This window comes from Trifolium pratense, linkage group LG1, assembly GCF_020283565.1.
Source record: "Trifolium pratense cultivar HEN17-A07 linkage group LG1, ARS_RC_1.1, whole genome shotgun sequence".
NCBI lineage: Eukaryota > Viridiplantae > Streptophyta > Magnoliopsida > Fabales > Fabaceae > Trifolium > Trifolium pratense.
In genome coordinates, this window is record NC_060059.1 from 33,700,401 (window position 1) to 33,720,122 (window position 19,722).

General features: G+C 32.7%; 4 protein-coding genes across 4 annotated transcripts; 2 read left to right on the forward strand and 2 right to left on the reverse strand.

Annotated features, from left to right (window-relative positions):
• The first annotated feature begins 1,977 nt into the window (after nucleotides 1-1,977).
• Nucleotides 1,978-4,043, forward strand: LOC123884695 (probable transmembrane ascorbate ferrireductase 3). The gene is made up of 4 exons (XM_045933862.1): nucleotides 1,978-2,182; nucleotides 2,292-2,340; nucleotides 2,702-2,901; nucleotides 3,589-4,043. The coding sequence occupies exons 1-4, from the start codon at nucleotides 2,051-2,053 to the stop codon at nucleotides 3,841-3,843; spliced, it is 636 nt and encodes a 211-aa protein (XP_045789818.1). The 5' UTR covers nucleotides 1,978-2,050; the 3' UTR covers nucleotides 3,844-4,043.
• Nucleotides 4,044-9,122: 5,079 nt separating this feature from the next.
• Nucleotides 9,123-10,946, reverse strand: LOC123883743 (alcohol acyltransferase 9-like). Its single transcript, XM_045932641.1, has 2 exons — nucleotides 10,487-10,946; nucleotides 9,123-10,180 (listed from the first exon to the last, which is right to left on the reverse strand). The coding sequence occupies exons 1-2, from the start codon at nucleotides 10,898-10,900 to the stop codon at nucleotides 9,287-9,289; spliced, it is 1,308 nt and encodes a 435-aa protein (XP_045788597.1). The 5' UTR covers nucleotides 10,901-10,946; the 3' UTR covers nucleotides 9,123-9,286.
• Nucleotides 10,947-13,651: 2,705 nt separating this feature from the next.
• Nucleotides 13,652-15,922, forward strand: LOC123892897 (probable ascorbate-specific transmembrane electron transporter 1). The gene is made up of 4 exons (XM_045942774.1): nucleotides 13,652-13,804; nucleotides 13,916-13,964; nucleotides 14,767-14,966; nucleotides 15,620-15,922. Exons 1-4 carry the CDS (start codon nucleotides 13,652-13,654, stop codon nucleotides 15,878-15,880), a joined length of 663 nt encoding a protein of 220 aa, XP_045798730.1. The 3' UTR covers nucleotides 15,881-15,922.
• A 1,186-nt stretch (nucleotides 15,923-17,108) lies between these two features.
• Nucleotides 17,109-19,323, reverse strand: LOC123902950 (zinc finger protein 7-like). The gene is made up of 2 exons (XM_045952792.1): nucleotides 19,090-19,323; nucleotides 17,109-18,286 (listed from the first exon to the last, which is right to left on the reverse strand). Exon 2 carries the CDS (start codon nucleotides 18,238-18,240, stop codon nucleotides 17,491-17,493), a length of 750 nt encoding a protein of 249 aa, XP_045808748.1. The 5' UTR covers nucleotides 18,241-18,286; nucleotides 19,090-19,323; the 3' UTR covers nucleotides 17,109-17,490.
• Nucleotides 19,324-19,722: the final 399 nt, after the last annotated feature.

Sequence of the window (19,722 nt, forward strand, 5' to 3'; positions counted from 1 at the left end):
AAACTATTCCTATCTATCTTCTTAATAGATCCGTCCCAAAGTGACTTATAATTTTGGACAGAGTGAGTAGTAAATAAAATACGATTTAACTTACGTACGTGTTTGTCTTGATTATCTGATGATTGAAGTGAACTTAGCTATGCTATATACTCCTCTTAGAAAACCATGTAGTAAATATTTTAACTAAAACTATTCGATATAATATTCCAATTAAAAAACTTATTTTTTTGGAGTCAAGAGTCAAGAAACTTTTTAATGTTAATATTATTAACCTACTATAAATGCAATTATAACTTTGAATAATATTGTTGATTATAAATTATTAGTTTGACTTGTTTTAATGATTTTTACATTTATAGAGGTTAATAATAAATTTATATTTAAGGTACATTGTACATTTATCTAAATTTTGTAGGTTAATAATATTATATTATTGCTGTTTGGTACACTATACTTTTAATTGGACTATTTTAGTTGAACATTTTAGTTGGACTTTTTAGCCCATAGCCTTTAAAGTTAAATGTCACTATTAGTCCTCTATAAGTATAGTGTCTTTGAGACACTTGTAAGACATATGCAAATGATTATTCTTCACATCAAAGTTCCATCTCATTATTCTTTTCTGTTAATCTCCCAAATCCCAAAATAAATGGTTCTATTGACCATTTGTCAATGTTAATATTTGCATTTATATATTGGTAGAAAAATATAATTAAAGTAGATTATGTGAATAATGCAAATAGTCAAACTTTGTCATTGCTCGTGATTTATGTGGATCATTTTTATTTTTATTTTTATTTGGAATATATAATTTGTCAAACGTGATATATACTAAGTCATGTTCTTAAATCTTAATTGTAAAGTTGTTCCTGGATGGGAACCACTTGTTCACATGAGTCACTAAAATGATAATAAAATGATGAAGTTGGATTAGTATTTTAGAGTAAAGTTGAAATATAGAGTTAAGCCCATTATATAGGCCCACTAGGTAGTTAATATATAAGAAATATTCTTCTGTCACCCTACCTATTTTTCGTACGTTCTACGTGTTTTCATTTATACTCTTCCGTTACTTAAATAATGGACGTTATAAAAATGAAATTTTTTTGAAAAATATTGTACGCTACCTAAGTAGCAGACATGAATATTTTTGTAAATTCGTAGGGCGCGCGAGAAAATGAGTAGGTGGTAAAAGAAAATCCCAATATATAAATTATAAAATAGAATGTTAACTCATTTGCATTTTGACACTTTCATCTGTATTATTTTCTATTGATTTCAATACAAATTTTTCAAGATTTTCTCTCATTTACTCTTATATCATGATTCTTAACAAGTAATGAGATATGCTTTGATCCAATTTTCATTGTTCCATTGAGACAACCATGGTACATTTTTCATCATCATATACCAACTTATTTACTAGTTTATTTTAGAGCAGAGTTTATTTTCATTTAGGGAAAGGAAGTTTGTTAGTTAGTGAGTTGTTGCCTTATATGCCTTATATGAAAATAATGACTAAATTGTTCCTTTACATTTTTCAATGTAACATTTAATAATTAAAGTATGGGTCATGCCGTTAAGCATACTAAAAAAAGAAATAAATGATAAAGTTAATGATGACAGAGAATAACTTTTCACATAATTAAAACATTGAATGTACAATTTACGAGATAAAACTTCTATATTTGTATCTTTAACTAGTGCCCCGGGGGCACTGTTTAGCATTTTCCTTAAAGTATATGTAGAAAATCACATCAACACGAGTTACACGACCATAAATGAAATCACATCAACACAAGCAATGCTCTCTTTTTTTCAATTACAACAATATTTCATTACCTTACTTTTGAAACGAATATGCTTGCTAAATACCAAAGTTTAATGGTTTGTTCGAAATTCCAAAACTAAGAACACAAGCAATACTCTCTTTTTTTTTTCACTTTATTTTTACCATCATCCTCATCAAAAGCAAAATGCATGGAAAACCACACTATAACAACATATCTACCACAACTACGTAGGTACATTACATAGATAGTGTGAAACAATGAGTGCCATTGGAATTTCAGGTTTGGCTCATTTGTTTGGCATCATATCCATCATACTCTTACTTGTTTGGTTGGTGCATTACCGCGAGGGGATCGACTATGATTCCGATGATGGATTCCGCGTCTTCAATGTAAAATAATTTCCGTTTTTTCATTTCATTTGTTGTCACATATGTTACGTAGCAATTAGCAATTAGCAATTAGCAATCATATTTTAAAACTTGAGTTTGTGTTCCGCAGGTACACCCTTTAATGATGTTTTTGGGCTTTATTTTCCTTGTTGGTGAAGGTATCTGCTAACTGCACCTCCTTCATTCATATCTTACTAGAATGCTAGTTTGCTGCATAACATATCCTATATTGAATAATTCTTTCTTAAGTGCAATCCTAGTAGACAAAATTTAAGCATGTTTCAAAAAGCTTTTCCATAGCTTATTTAAACTTATCTAATCACATAATTAATATTTGTTCCATAGTACTATATATTGTCCCATGTATAGCGCCCATGATAGACGTCACAATTTTAACAAATATTACGCTCTACAATTTCAATAAAATTACGGTGTCACAATGATTTTGTATTAAAAATTAGTAAATACATATTTCATTTAATTTTCTTCATTGGTTTTGATGTTGTAAAATTTTGACAGCAATTATGGCATTCCAAACGGTACCAGGAGAAAGACCTAAGGGAAAGTTTGTTCATATGACACTTCACTTGATTGCTATTGTTTTAGGCATAGTTGGTTTGTGTGCTGTTTTCAAATTCCATAATATGGGAAACATTGCAGACGTTTATAGCCTTCATTCATGGATTGGTATTAGCACCTTCTGCTTGTTTGGTTTGCAGGTAAAAGTTCATATTAATCATGTGTGCCTTTTTTTTCGCACAAAATAGTTTAGACTATTTGGTACTCTCTCTGTACAGAAATATGAGTCGTTTTGACCGTATTTTAAAAAACATTTTGTCCCTCGATTTAGTTAGTTTTTTTTTTTTTTGAATTTTTGGTACTTATGGATAATTTTTGTTGATATCTGTTATGATCTTGAGGCCCAAGTTAGTGTCAAGCCCAAAATGAAATGAAGTGGTGACTCATCTACCTTCTAGAATAAATTTGTTAGTATTATATAAACTTCTATTGGCTTATTCAATCATTATAAAATATGAGAAATTAGTCTTTTCTTCTTATCTTCTTCTTAGGAGGTTTCTTTATCCTCGAAATAGAGTAATTCTATTTTCACAACCATAACAATATTACCTGTTGATTTATGATGTGACAGTAGTTATTAGGTCATGAAATATTCATATCAGCAGAAATATGTCGAATAAGCGCTGCCACGTTAGAAATGAATAAACTATATCATAAAAAAATGATCCAAAAATGTGTGAGGGACCAGAAATCCGAAAAAGTTAAATCAGAAGACCAAAAATCGATTTTCTTACATGTTAGTGTCAAACCGATTTACATTAACAGTAGCTTATGATATTGACTAATTTACTAATGGGAAGTAGTTTATATTTGTTGATTAATTGCAGTGGCTAATTGGTTTGATTACATTCATGTTTCCTGGTGCACAAGCTCAAACAAGAGCTAGAATGCTTCCATGGCACAGAGCAAGTGGTAGAGTCTTACTTTTCATGGCAATTTGTGCTGCAGAAACAGGATTGATGGAGAAGGCTGGCTTCATAGGTCTGAAGGCACATCATAGAGAAACTAAATTGGTCAATTTTACGGGTCTTTCAATTCTCTTGTTTGGAGTTTTTGTCGAAATGTCTGTTGGTGTTCGTTAATTAGTTTGCATAGCGCGTTTTCTACCTTACATTCGCAAAGAGAAAATAACGGTCTCGATAAAAGAATAAAAAAGGTGCATGATTGAGTTCAGCGACAATGTTAGAATAAATTGAAGACGATCTAGATTCATTTCTTTTGTCTTTTTGCATTATTCATTTTGTAATGATTAAAAAATATTGACAACCGTTATTAGTTCAAAGCAAGTTCAAATTTTAAATGACATAGTTATGTTTAAACTTAAATGTATTTTTGTCTTCTTATGTTGACATAGCATAGCATTAGCAATGGGATTATTCTATAATAGTATCTGTCTTGCTTTGTGGAAAATTGACTACCGAGAGGAATGAAGGTCAACAATGCCATGAAGCAAAAATGGTAAAATTATAGGCTTGACTTTGATTACATGGTGTTCTTCCTCTTTTTTTATTTATTATGATTTACATGAATATTGGAGTAGATTGCATGTTTGTTCAACGTGTCGTCATGTGTTCTCGTGCATGAAATGAATCATGCTATATAAGGTAAAATAAAATTTTTGTCAGCCTCTTTGATAAAGATTAATAATTTTGTAATTAATATAGTAGTTTAAAGTATAAAAAAAAAATAGGAAGTCGGCCCGGCCTGCCACCCCGCCAATAAAAGGGGTGAGCTTAAACAGGGCAGGCTGACCCACTTGCCACCCTTAGTTACGATATTACATTTTAAGTGTAAAGATTTTTTTTTGTTACGTCAAGTAGCTAAGTGGTTAAGTAGCGTTGGATTTTTTGTGTGTTATAATTTCTATAGTTTCATAAGCGAAATTCTATCTCAACGGAAACGAAAATTAAATTAAATAGTCGAAAATATAGCCATTGCTCTTGCTTAAAGACCGTTCTTGTCTAAGGATTGCTCTTGCTTGCTTAAGGGTGTCGGTGCTCTTCTAAATCTTCTACAATCTCCCTTTGATGGTGTAAGATGTTAGGTTGGGGAATCAAAACAATAGAGACTGCATTCTTTATATAACTTTTGTCTATCACAAAAGTATTTTACTTGCAATCATAACTGTCCCACTATCTCTTAGTGAGCGCTTACTATATTTGATGGAAAAAATAAATATCACACTTTAAACTATAATGGAAAATTACTATACACTTAGTGGTAATTTCCACTTATTTAAATAAATAAATGGAGCATCTCAAATTAATCAATATTTTGTGAAACAAGCTTACAAATTAAAGTGTGGAATCAAAATCTTTATAGAGAGACATATCTCCCTTTTATGATATCATTTGAAATGAGATGGTTCTATAGAAGATTTCGTTATTCAATTGACATTTGATATATTTATTTTTTTTATTTTTTTTATTTATTTTTTGTCTAAAATGGAGAGTATGGCATCATAGTAAGTCATCGACATCCCAACTATGTTGGCACCTCAATACATTACCACTCCTCTACCATCTCACCAAAAGTATTATTAGAATGAAAAAACAAAAGAAAGGGTGGGGGGGCATAAACCAAACCCACCAAAACAAGATTAACGAAAGCGATAATTAGACAAACCAACTCTATCTCTAAAGAAACTCTCTCTAGAGCAACTTGGTAATTGATCCCACCAGACTAACTCATCAACAAAAAAACCCGCATTAGCTAATCTGTCTGCACAAGTATTTCCTTCTCTATAAATATGAGAAAATCTAAAACGAAAATTCCGAATGATATGAAGACAGTTTTTCCATTTAACCTTCAGCTTCCAAGGGACCACATTCACATTAGTGAAAGCTTGAACTAAAAGGATAGAATCACATTCAAGCCATAGACGGGTCCATCCTTTAGCAGAAGCAAATTCAATAGCATAAATTGCAGCGCAAATTTCAGCATAAAGAGAGGTTGCAACACTAATGTTAGCCGAAAATGCACCTAAAAAAGTACCAAGATGGTCTCTAAAGATGCCACCACAAGAAGAAATACCTGGAGAACCTCTAGAGGCACCATCAGTATTGCACTTCACCCAAAAACTAGGAGGCATGATCCAATTGACTTGTTTAATAGATGGCAGAGGGGGAGGATGACAATCAACACCAAAATGCTTGAGGATAGAAAATTCTTTTATAGATGAGTACATGTGACCTTTGGAATAATGGGCTGCTTGATGAATAAGACTTTTCACATAGATCAGATCCCGAGAAAAATAGGGATAAATATCATTAAACCTGACATTGTTCCTGCATTTCCAGACCTTCCACAAAATATTGACAATGGCTGCAATAATGAGATCATGCAATTGAGGACTCCAACCTTTGTTACATATGCCAAGAAGGGAATCAAAATTTGAGAGATCAAGAGGCATGCCTAGCAAAGAAGATAACCAGTTCCAATACTGCATTATAAAGGGGCAGCGCAAGAACAGATGAGCAACAGTTTCGTAACTACTGCCACAAAGACTGCAACAAGAAACTATCGTGAGGCCTCTTTTGATCAAGTTATCATCAGTGGCGATAACATTATGCATAATTCTCCAAACAACTAAAGATCTAGAAGGGGGAATAAAAAGTTTCCAGATGAGCTTGGTCCAGCCTATACATTGAGGGGGCGGCATATCACAAGAATATGCAAGTTTAAAAGTCAATTCTCCAGAGATAGAATCTTCCCAAACTAATTCGTCTGGTTCCGGTGTGGAAGGGAGAGAAAGAGCATGAATATCGCAAGTAATAATAGGGAATTGTTGTTTAAAAATTTCAGGTAAAGCCCAAACTTGATTATGAACGACTTCTGCAACTTTGGCATTCACGAGATGCGAAATAGGATTAGGAAGTGGCTCCAAAATTAAGTCTTTTAATTTGTAGCCAAGCCAATTATCATTCCAAAATGAAGTAGATAAACCATTACCAATTTGCCAAATACTATGATCACGAACCAAATGTAAAACATTTTTCAAACTTGACCAAATAGATGATGAAATCGCATGATTGATGGGGCTAAAATTACGAAAAAATCTGCTTTTAAGAGTGATAGCCCATTGTTTGTCAGATTTAGTCAAGTCCCAACAAAGTTTAAGACATCCAGCTTTGTTCATGTCTTTTAGTTTTCTCAGCCCAAGACCACCAGCTGAAGTAGGAGTACAAACTTTGTCCCAAGACAGAGTGACCAATTTCTTCTTATCTACATTACCAGACCAAATAAAATTTCTAATACAACGATCCATCTGCTTAATCAGTCCTTTAGGCCAGGAATAGACCTTGAAGCTATATGTCAACATGCCATGAATCACAGAATTAACAAGTTGGACTCTTCCCATCAAAGACAAAGAATGACCCTTCCAAGAAGCAAGTTTAGATTTGACTCTATCTGCTAAAGCCTGAAGATGAATGTTCTTAGGCTTCCCTTTAAAGATAGGAACTCCAAGATAGTCAAAAGGTAATGAACCCAAAGAAAATCCAAGAGTATTGGACAAAGTAGTTAATCTGGTAGGACTAATAGAGCCTCCGTAGAGTTTGCTCTTATGAGGACTAACCCTCTGGCCCGAGTTAGCACCATATTCTTCCAACAAATCATGAATATTTCTAGCATTTTTTTTAGTAGCTTTACAAAAAATCATCAAGTCATCAGCAAAAAAGGAGTGGCTAGGAAGAATAGTTCTACCTGAAGTAATGCAACTTAACTTGTTAGCATCCACAAGAAGAGAAAGATGTCTGCTCAACACTTCTTCTGCAATACAAAAAAGAAGAGGGGATAAGGGGTCCCCCTGTCTGACTCCTCTAGAACAGCCGAAAAAGCCAACAGTTTTACCATTAACCAAGAGAGACAATTTTGCAGAATGAAGAATAGTGGAAATCCAAGAACAAAATTTATGATTAAAGCCAAAAGCCTGTAATACTTTGAGAAGGAAACTCCAATCTAAAGTATCAAAAGCCTTTTTAATGTCTATTTTCATAGCCATATTACCACCAAAAGATTTTTTGTCCAACATGTTAATGGCCTCGGAGGCTATACAAATGCATTCATAAATATGTCTTCCTTGTACAAACCCTCTTTGATGATCTGAAACAATTTTAGGGGCAATCACCGCAAGTCTGTCCGCCAAAATTTTTGTAATAATTTTGAATTGAAAATTTGCCACCGCGATATTTATTTTTTTTATTCAACGATAGATATATTATTATTAATAATCGGTCTTTACATTTGATGCATCTACCGGGCAAAAATGATACAACCAACACTTGACCAACACGCACAACCAACACAAGACCCACTACAATCAAGAATCACTTTTATATGGATACACAATCGCTTCGATCTTTTTTATAAAATATTTCATTTTTAAATTTATTGAAGAACTGATATTTATAAATATTTACATTAGTTATTTAATAAATTAGAAAAATAAATTTATTTTTTATAAAAGAGATAGAAAAAATATTATAAAGGCGTGCAAAACTAGATCAATAACTTTAACTTATATAGCTTGGCAAAATTTTTAGTCAACATAACAGTTTTTTTTTTTTATAACTAGTATCCGGCTCACTGAACCGTTTAATCTGATTCGAATGTCAGTTCTGACATCAAGTGATTCCGATCTTTTCTCGCAGTTACGAAAGATCGAAGTGATCATTCTTCTCACCAAATCCAACGTCAATTATCATTTAACCAACTTAAAAGCAACAATAATACATGTTTGATCAATATGGAATTTGCCTACAACACAACCATTAGACATATGACTTGAGCTACTAAATTAGTGGTCGAAATACATTTTCCCAACCCACTGCAAATGGACGATTAATTGTCAACAACTACGGTACGAAGAATGGAAAGGTTCATCCCTATATCTCCAACTCCCACCTAAAAGTTGGTGAGTTTCTCATAATACATTAATTGAATTTGAATTGTACGACCGTCCCAAAATAGCAAAAATTTGTCAGCAAAAGTAAATGTATTTGACCCAAATTTTTAACTTAATATATCAAATTTTTTTGAGTCAGTTTTTGCTTATATTTTGGGACAGAGAGAGTATTATAATATCTCTAATTTTTATTTTAATAGAATATTTGATATATTAATTTTGTATTAAAAAAGAAAAAGAATATTTGATATATCTAGTCTATATCTATATCATAGATTATATACATCAAATATTTTAAAACCTAAAAAAAAAAAAATTATAATAAGGACTAGAGATCCCAATTATAATTGGACAGGCTAAATTTATAATGATTTAGGTTACACAAGATATATACATATATGAAAAAGTAATATTGCATAAGTGCACAGGGGTCATATGACCAAATTAAAATAAGCTTTTGGAAAAAGGTAATTTTGTCCATTTAACAAAATTTGATCACATGCATAATTTGTTCTCAAACTCATTGTAATTAAGACAATTGACATATGAATGATTACAAATTATATATAATAATTCATATACTTATTATTATTATTGTTGATTAACCTTCAACAAGCTTCTTATTCATCTTTTCCCCAACTCTCTATCTCTATCATGTAATGTTGAAACTTTTCCACTATATTCTTAGGAACTGATAAAAGCACTCTAACCGCATTAGGATCACCAATAACCGGCAAAAGCACACAATAAATTTGAACAGATAAAGGACCTACATGCAAAGGCTTCCCTTCTCCAAAATCAACATCTTCCAACCCTAATCTATTCCATTGTGTTACATATAAGCTTATAGAACCATCATGAATTACCTTTTTGTCCTTCAACACATCAATCGTTGACTTAATATATTCTTCATTCACACTAGCTTTGGCTTTTTGCACAAGTTTCACACCATGATCTAGGTTATTTGGAGCCACTAAATCCTTCACTATGCTCTCAACACCGACAAGGACAAATCCATTCCCATAATACCCTTCTGGAAGAAGTTTCATCTTCTTTCGAAAGTTAACTGTGAAACAAAGCTTCACAGTTCGAGAGAGGGACAAGTTAGTTGCTTTTACTAATGAGCGCCATAAGTGCGCTGTTATTGCTTCAAAGCTTGTTATGTGATTGAACGATGATGTCGTACATTGTTTCTTTAAGCGAAGAATTTCATTGAATCTGAAGATGAATGATGTAGGGACAAGTGATTGTGTTAGAAACCACATCGAAAGGTTTGATTCGGGATTCGGGTGTGTTGATTCTTTGGTGTATATTGGGTGAGTGAAATTTACTTGCGGAGGTTCTTGAATCTTCAATACTCGTCGATCATGCGAAGGTATGATTGTCAAATTACTATTGGGATTTTGGGTTAGTTGGCCCCAAGCATTTAGAAATTGTGATGCGCCCGTGCCATCACTCAAACTATGGTTGATTGATGCGCACAAGATCATTCCTCCACATCGAAGATTAGTCACCTAAAAAAATATATCATTTAATATATCCATTCATGAAGAAGACCCAAGCAAAAGGTAAGAAAACCTAGTTTTATAAATAAAAAAATTTGAACTCGAGTGGTTAGTGAGTCCCTCCTAAGATGAATCGTTCGAGAGAATCTAAATTCGATTCTTAATAGAAACAATTTTTTATCAAACTTTACTTACCAGTTAGCTGAACTCTGGAACTACTACAGAAAAATAATTTGATTTGTTTTACATTTTGATTTTTGAAAATTTATTTCTGAAGAGATAAAATATAATCAAGGAAGATTCACATGATCTAACCTGGATTACAAGAAGAGGAGTATCTATAGAATTTTTAGATTCCACATTACAAATGATCTTCTTCCATGAGCTATTAGGCATCATAGAAGATTTGAGTAATTCTTCAACATTGATATCCATTGAAGCCTCAACAAACAAAGCACCTTCTCCATTACAATCCACCACCAACTTGTTCTCATCCTCGGTGCTTGTCCTAAACCTACCAGCAAAAGGGTAGTAATCCACCAAAACTCTTGATAGGGAAGACTTCAAGGTATCCATTCCCACAGATTTCTTGAATATATACACATAAGGTACAAATTTCTTGTACAATTCGTCATCAAGATTATTGAGATGGAGAGTGTGATTTGGTGTTGGTACACATGGGGTGATGTTAATTGGTGGTATGGGATAGTAACAATCTGGAAGCTCCATGGTTGTTGACAGGTTATTCTTTAAAATTATATAGAAAGGTTGAATAGAAAGTGAGTGCAAAAAAGGGAAAATACTTTCTATTTATAGATGAGAATCAGAGAAAAAATGGCAATAATTTCACATTTTTTTAAGTGATTAATAATTTATTTATTTTTTAATTTGAACTCCTTGTATAGAGAAAATATTGTCATTTCATTTTGTTCGATGATTTTTTTATTAGACTTTATTTATTTCAATTAAATTTTGAATTATTGAGGGCAAATTTTTTTTATTCAGGTGCAAAATTGGATGGGGGGGGGGCGAATTTTTCTTGTCTTAGTATATTTTGGACCCTCTACATATAGAGGCCCAAATAATTTTGGCCCAACAAATTAACAGGTCCACTCCTAATGGTGCTTCTAGAAGGTCTCTTGACATATCTACACCTTCGGAGATTATAGGTTTCTCTCAAGATGGTTTCTCTCCCAACCCCCCTCAATTCTTTTCTACCCCCCAAAAATCCAAATTTGCCCCTTGCGGTTTGAAACATTTTTGCCAAAAAACTTCGGTTCGTATTCACCGAAGCCAAATATTATACCATTTCGGTAACTGCAAACCGAACATTAGCGTTTTCGGTACACAAAAAACGAACGTCAGCTTGTTCGGTATCTGCGAACCGAAATGTCCTAGATTTCGGTACGTTGGTCGCTGGAATTAGGCCATTTTCGGTAGAAGTTTACCGAAATAATTGTTTCGGTACCTGCGAACCGAAATGTCCCAGATTTCGGTAAGTGGTTACCGAAATTTATCAGCATGTCAGCTTATTTCGGTTCGTATAAACCGCAGTACCCCCAGAGGCAAAAACGGAAATTCAGGGGGTAGAAAAGAATTGAGGGGGGTTGGGAGAGAAAACATCATAGGTTTCTTAAGATGTTTTTGCTCAGCCACTTGATATCACTAATTCCTTAAATGATGAATTGACTGCTGCCATTAGTTGTGAAAATAGCTCATGCTCAGGTCAGGGTTGGCATAATTTACGACTTGAATGTCTTTTTTAACAACAATTTTTTTTATTATTATTAATGAGATGATGATACAGAGTACAAGTGGTACTAAATTCCCAAAAACTAACTCAAGTACAAATAGTACCGTAAGCACCCAAACCCCGACATCAACCAAAATTAGTTAAGCAAGCAACAGATCGGGTGTAAGAACCATTCATAAAGCGTACACGGTGTGCCCAAATTATTTGCTGAGAACCACCGCCAAGAAAGGATTTTAATAAGATCGGCTACTTCTAGCACCGAAGCTTGCTTATCAACAATTATAATATCATTATTTACCTTCCAAATAGCCCAAACCGTCGAATGCCACAAAAGCAAAAGTCCTTTACCACCTTTTTGGTTTTATTAATAGAGCAAACACTTTGGAGAAATACTAACAAATTCGCCAGAAGAATAAACATCACATCAAACCATTTAAAAGTTTCATACCAAATCGCCCCGGTGAAAGAGCATTTAGCAAAAAGGTGTTCTTCCGTTTTGATAGCTTTCTGCACCACCCACACACCGGATCCAATTCCTCCAAAAAAAAAACCCTCTTATACTCAAATTTAGGCATGGCAATGGGGCGGGGCGGCGGGGACGGGTTTTGCCCTCCCCAAACCCAAACCCATAAAGTTCGGGTTTCCCCAAACCCATCCCAAATTCGAGCGGGGATAAAAATGATAACCCCAAACCCATACCCGACGGGGATCGGGTATCCCCATTACACCTCTTTCCACATGAATTTAGATTATATTTTAGTATTTTTTTATTAAAAAGAAAGTTAAATATTCAAAATTATTTTCTCTCAACAATATTTTTTTAAATAAAGAAAAAAAAAATAAAGAAAATGGTTTGTTTAATACTCAAATTAAAATAAAAAATAAATATATGAACGTAATTTAAGAGATTGTTTAAGCGTTTCTAATTTAAAGGAGGTGAAATCTAATTTTTAGTATAAGCGGGGCGGGTTCGGGGACGGGTTCGGGGTGGGTATCAATGTACCCATTACCCGCCCCAAACCCATCTTTTGAAATCGGGGAAAATCCAAACCCGAACCAAAACTCAGTCAACTCGGGTTTTCCCCGTCAAAACGGGTATGGTTTGGGTGGATACCCGCGGGTATGAGTTTTATTGCCATGCCTACTCAAATTCTGCTTGGTTGGAAGATAACCACGAAGCAATTGCCAAGAGAAGGTAATTCTTAAATATCAGATTCTGGTGAATTGAGATGTAATTCTACTGTTTTCCAACATCCATCCCTATTCTAATTTTATTAAATTTTTCCTCCTCAATATTTTTGTTGTTTCCAAGATGGGACGTTCTACTGTCAAATTTTTTGCCATTGAGTATTTCAGGCATTTTATTGTATTAATACTTTGTACTCTTTTGCTATACTTTGTGCACATATTGTACCAAAGTACTAGTATTTTTTTTTAAAATATATTTTAGTTCTTTGATTACTTAAAAAAAATTACACCTCAAAATGATCTAATTCAAACAATATGTCCTTGTTACTGAACTTGTCACCACTCTGCCGGCTTGGCCGTTTTTATGATTCCTTTTTGTTACCATACTCTTATAATTATGCATGCAAATTTTTTATTCCACCTTGTATTTATTTATTTAATTATATATTTATATATATAGAACCATTCTAGGGATATCTGAATTTCTTAGATCCATTTGCATTCAAATAATTATCAACAAAGTCTCTAATTGAGCAACAATGCCTCGTGGATTTCAAATTAAAGCAACTTCAGTTACTATATTTACACATTTGTTATTCATAGCAATAACAACACTTGTGTTAGTTTGGTTGTTCCATTTCCGTGAAGGTGTTGCTTTCAATTCTACGACCAATAAAATCAAGATTTTTAATGTGAGTTCTACAAATTATTTAATTGATTATGTATTTAGTGTGAATTGTGAAATTAATTTGACTATATAGCATATGTTATGTATACTTATATTTTATTTTTGGTATATGCAGCTTCATCCACTTCTTATGGTACTTGGGTTTATCTTAGTAGGTGGAGAAGGTAATTCAATAAGCAGAGCTCTAATTATGTTGACTTGTAACTAAATCTTTAAGAGTGTTTTATTTTTAATGAAAAAATAAATTATAAGCACAAAATAAAATAATATAAGGAGTACTTAAATCCATACAACATACTGAAAAAAAAGAAATAAAAAGAAAACAGCGAAAAAGAATGAGGATAAAGAAGAAACATTAAACAAAACCTAGTAGAGTATCTTTCAACCAGGCAAAACCCCAACGATTAGAGGTAGGCGGATAAACGAGAGCAAAATGAATCTAACCACCGATTTGTCCTCCCGCACATACCGATCTGTCGTGATCAACACCACAATCCACTATCAGCATAAACACAAAACATGTTCCACCATCCGCTCGTAGTAAGTATAGGAATAACCATAAATCTTACCTAAAAACCACTTCCACGAGAGAATTTTATCCAATCCACCAATTGCTCACTAGTCACCAGCTTACCAGAAAAAATAGATTCATTTCGAGTCTTTCAAATGAACCACACAACTGGATGTGAAACTATAAACTATAGCTAAACATGAAAATGCTTAGTTAACATTCTCAAATTTTCACAATTCTAAAGGTGTCACAATTTGAAATTAATTAGTTACTCTTATAATTTGTAATACAAAGATATTTGAAGATTTAATTCATATATTAATTATTATAGTAATTGTTAGATCATTAAAAATATTAAATTTTAATCATAACTATTTTTAAAGTCTATAGTATGATTAGTTGTGATTGGTTGAGTGTATCAAATTAATTAATTGACACATGATATTATGCAACAGCTATTGTGGCATTCAAGTCCATCCCTGGAAAAAGAAGTTCAGCAAAAGTGTTTCATCTTTTACTTCATCTAATAGCTCTAACATCAGGAGTTTTAGGAATTATTGTAATTTTCAAATTTAAAAAAGAAGTAGGTCTTCCTAATATGTTTACATTGCACTCTTGGTTAGGCATCTCAGCAATCTCTGCATTTGGTTTGCAGGTAATTCAATTTTATATATGTTTCATTCTCTCTTATAGTTCAAGATTAAAGGCATTCAAAATAAAAATAATTATGTGTTGGTAAATGAATTAGTTGTAGACAGAGTAACTCTGTTTATTATTTTTATTGCATTATTCTGATATTTTTTGGATTAAAATCTTTGGCTAAATTGCACTTTTGACCCCGTAACTTTCACAAACTTGCGATTTTGGTCTATAACTTTCATAATAACACTTTTGGTCCCCTAACTTTATCCATTTTGCATAAGGTTGACCTCCCATTTATTTTGACCAAGTCAATGCACACGTGAGCAATGACTCAGATGTCACAGCAACATGTCATATGAGTCAATGTCCACGTGTGTGTTGACTTGCTGACGTGGCATGTTGCATGTGCGTTGACTTGGTCAAAATCAGTTGGGGATCGACCTTTTGCAAAAGGGGTTAAAGTGTTTTTTTGACAAGCAAAAAGTGTTAAAGTTAAGAGATCAAAAGTGATATTATGAAAGTTAACCACAAGTTTTTTAAAGTTACAAGGCCTAAACTGCAATTTAGCCAAATTTGTAAAGACTACATTTAAAATAGTAAATTCACCGGAATCAAATATATGTTGTTGAAATTAAGCTAAGATCTATATCTTGTTTTATTTTTCAGTATATATTGGGCTTCTTTGCTTACTTCTTCCCAGGAGCAGAAACATCTACAAGAGCTACACTTTTGCCATGGCACAAGTTTATAGGAATAGTCATCTTTTTGCTTGCAGTAGCTACAGCTGAAACTGGTTTGATTCAATATTTTGATTTTTATCAACTCTTCAGAAACCAAGAATCTCTAATAGTGAATTTCACTGGTCTATTGCTCTTTCTGTTTTCTGTCTTTGTTGGTCTCTCTGTCATTCTCCCAAGAAATTACTGATAAAATTCACTTATACACTGTTTTTTATCTGTATTTTATGTTACATAGAAAATTATTCTTCAACATTAAAATTTTTATTGTTAAATACAATGTTGTTAATTTTTTTGTTTTTGTTTTTCTTTGAGATACAATGTTCTCTAAAATACAATGTTATGTACACATACGGTGTCACATATGATATCTGTATTTTTATGTTTATGTTTATGTAACACAAATGTATGTGATATCGTAGTCGTGCTATATGATTGTTAGATTATTTCAACTTTCTTTTACTTGATAAAATTTTTTTAAAAAAAAAAAGTATAATTTTTTGAATATTATTCGAAAGTAGTTTGAGTATAATCACAAAACTGTTTAAAATTAAATCTCGCTCGAGCTGATCAATGAATATCTATCATTCTCAACTTGCAAGTAAGTTGATTGAAACTTTGGTAAGTCTTTTGTTAACACATCTTTCAATTGATGCCCAGAAGGAATTTATGTTATAGTTATCAATCCACTATCTAGCTTATTTTTTATGAAATGTCGGTCTATCTCAATATGTTATGCAATTCCTTCCCTTTTCGATCTTCGCTTCTACCGAAAATCTTCCTTACGCAAGGTTTCATTGAATTGGCAAATTGGCAATCCTTAATTAGCACATAACAGAAAAACTTCATTAACAAAAGCAAAACATTTCAGAATCATTTCCACATCCAATTCAATGAAACTGCATTTTAGAACTCCCTGAAGAATCTTTCAAGCTGGGATCAGGTTCCTCTTGGTGCCTTACGCAACGTGACACCAATGCGAACAAACATCAGCATCTCCGTTTTTTGTCAAAGAAATTATTGGATTGGACCTTCACTCAAATTGCATCAGCATAATTGAAAGCAAGGTTTATGATGAGGTAGGTTCTTATAGAAGTCAAATTAGGAATTTATTATGTAAGTTACAATTGAGCATGATGCTTTGCTAGCACAAACGTCACTGCACACGTAGGCACCATGTTGTATCTTTGTCAGATGCAAATGTTGCAGACTTGCAGTGACGTGAGTGCTAGCGTGACACTTAATGTCATACGTCAACATGATTAACTACTGATAGAAGGACTAACTTAGTCAACGTTATCCAATGCCACGGACCATTTTGGAATATCTATAAAGCAAAGGACTAGATTGAACCAAGCGTCAAAAGCGAGGAACCATTTTCGATATTTACTCGTTCAAAATGTAAATGACATTAGGAATTCAAACTTGATTATTTCGCAACATACTTATCATGTCAAAAATACAGAACTTTCATGTCTCTATTTCACATTCATGTACAGAAATTCAACCAAAATCATACAAGGCGCTTTAGCAACGAACATTCATGTTCAGAGAAATTCAACCGAAACCATACAAGGCGCTTTAGCAACGACATGAATAATGAAGCAAAAAACAAACTATCATTTCTGAAAATTTCAGAAACATCTAAACAGGTCACTAGAAATAAACATCTCAGTCTCACTGTACAATCCATGCACAGTTAATTAGTAATTTCATGTTCAAAAACAATGAACATGAGATATATTAGTTTTTTATTGCCACAAAAAACTAATATTAGACTTTAAATAAAATACAAAAATCTTAAAGCCTCAGAGTGAGATCAGGAGCTGTAGATTTTTGTTGAGGAGGTTCTGTTGCTACAACAAAATTAGTATTCAAATTTGGATTATGAACATGAACACTTTGATCTATCTGCCTGAAACTTCCAGGCCAAAATATACCAACATCATCATTATGCATAAACATCGGAGCTCCTCCGAAACAATCTTTCTCGAATTTTGCCGTGGCTCTCATTTCATGAGCCCTCATTGACAACGAAGACGATGGCATGTATTGTTGGTGCATTGCAGAATGAGCTTGAATACCAAGAGAATGAAAAGAAGAAGAACCATGAAGAGGTAAAGAAGCTAAGCTCGTATACCTTTCGGTGAACATTCCAATTCGCATAGCGCGTTTTGCCATTGTCCTCTCTCGTTTATGAGCATTCTGATGTCCACCTAATGCTTGTGAGCTAAAGAATTTCCTCTTACAATAATTACAAGAGAAAACTCTATGAACCGGTGTCGCTGAAGTAGTAGTATTATGAGCATGATCAGCTCCTACTACTTCACTGTTAGTGTCACTTGTTTCCTTCAAATCTTCATCGCTCGGATCAAAGTTAAGAGTCAAGTCGAGGGAAATAGAACTTAGATTAATGTCAGGCTTAGTGAGATTTGTAAGACATGAAGAAGTGGTTGCACTGTCTTTTGTAAGATCATTGGAACCTACTTGACTGCTAACTTCTAAACTGTTTTCAGCTTCAAGGTTCAAATTCGGAGTCATCATCATCATGGATCTGCTAATCCTAGTAAGCAATTGAATTAGAGCAAATAATCACCTGCATTAATGATTAAGTACATTATTTTCAATGACAATCACAAATGTTTGTGTAAAATCTAGCATTACAACCTTTCATCAATCAAAAGTTTGGGAGTTATCCTTCCCAAAACATGAATCTTAAGTCCTAAGGAAGATAAGTGCTAGAACATAAAATCCAAATCTAAAGAAAACAAATAAAAAATAAACACGAACACAAACACGGACACAATAATTAGTCACCGAGTTTGACCAATTGTGCCTATCAGAGTCATACCAACAAAGGCATAAGATAATATTTGAGTAGAAAAAGAGTAAAAAAGTTGAAAAACTCAATTTTTAGATGGTTTGCATACAATTATCTCAAGATTTTAACTAAATGATTATTCCAACATCACTCATAAGTTCATTTAAAATACTTTTCTAATCAAAAGCATCAATTGAAACTATTGAAAGAAGATAAATATCCCCTTCTAAGTTTATGGTTCAAGTTCTAATTATGACCAAAAAAATTAAGATTAAGAGCATCTACACAATTAGTAAATTAAGGGATTAAAAAGGTAAGAAATGCTCTTCACACAAAATTATATATAATAACTAACTCCCATTAATATTTACCTTATTACATATCTAATTTTAATACTAAAATAGCTAGCAAATAGAAAATTGAGAGTAACAAAACCATTTCCACAATTTTAAACACAAAATAAAAGTAAAACACAAATTCCTCAAAAAAAAAAAAAAAATTACTTGCAAGGAAGAATGAAAAGAAAGTAAGAAAAAATGAAATGCATGTTTATAGTTGATGAGATAAGAGACACTTACATAGAAGTCTTTCATAAAAAGAAAAAGTTAACAAACTTGAAGGTAGTTGAGTGATATTTTGCTGCTACTTGGGAGTTTTTTTGAAATAAAAAGAGATAAGAGAGAGAGAGAGAGAGAGAGAGAGAGAGAGAGAGAGAGAGAGAGAGAGAAGGGACAAAGTATTATGGGAAAGCAGAGAAAGAGGTAAGAAAAGTGGGGATGGATGATGGATGGAGCAAAGCAAAGTCAGAGAAGTCAGTGACAAAAACATGTACTACAAACCACTTCTTTTGTCCAATTTCAAAGGTTTCTGTTCAATCTATTTTCACTTTCCACTGTTTTTTTTTTACCAAAAATAGTACAAATTTTCTTTTTCTTTTTTTCTTTAATATCTTAATGGTGTAAAATATTTATCAACTTTGCTAATGATTAATTTTCATAACTGAATCTAGCATGCCATCTTTAGTGAGGTATTTTTTCTAATCAAATTTCTTTCAAACATAAGGCTTAAACTCATGTCCTCATTTAAGGAATTCAAGTTCAGTTCTACTTAAATTAATATAATCTTGATAGTACATTATTTTATTTTCATTATAGCATAACTAAAAATGATTGTGATCATCTAAATTTAGAGCTATGATAAATTATGTTGCG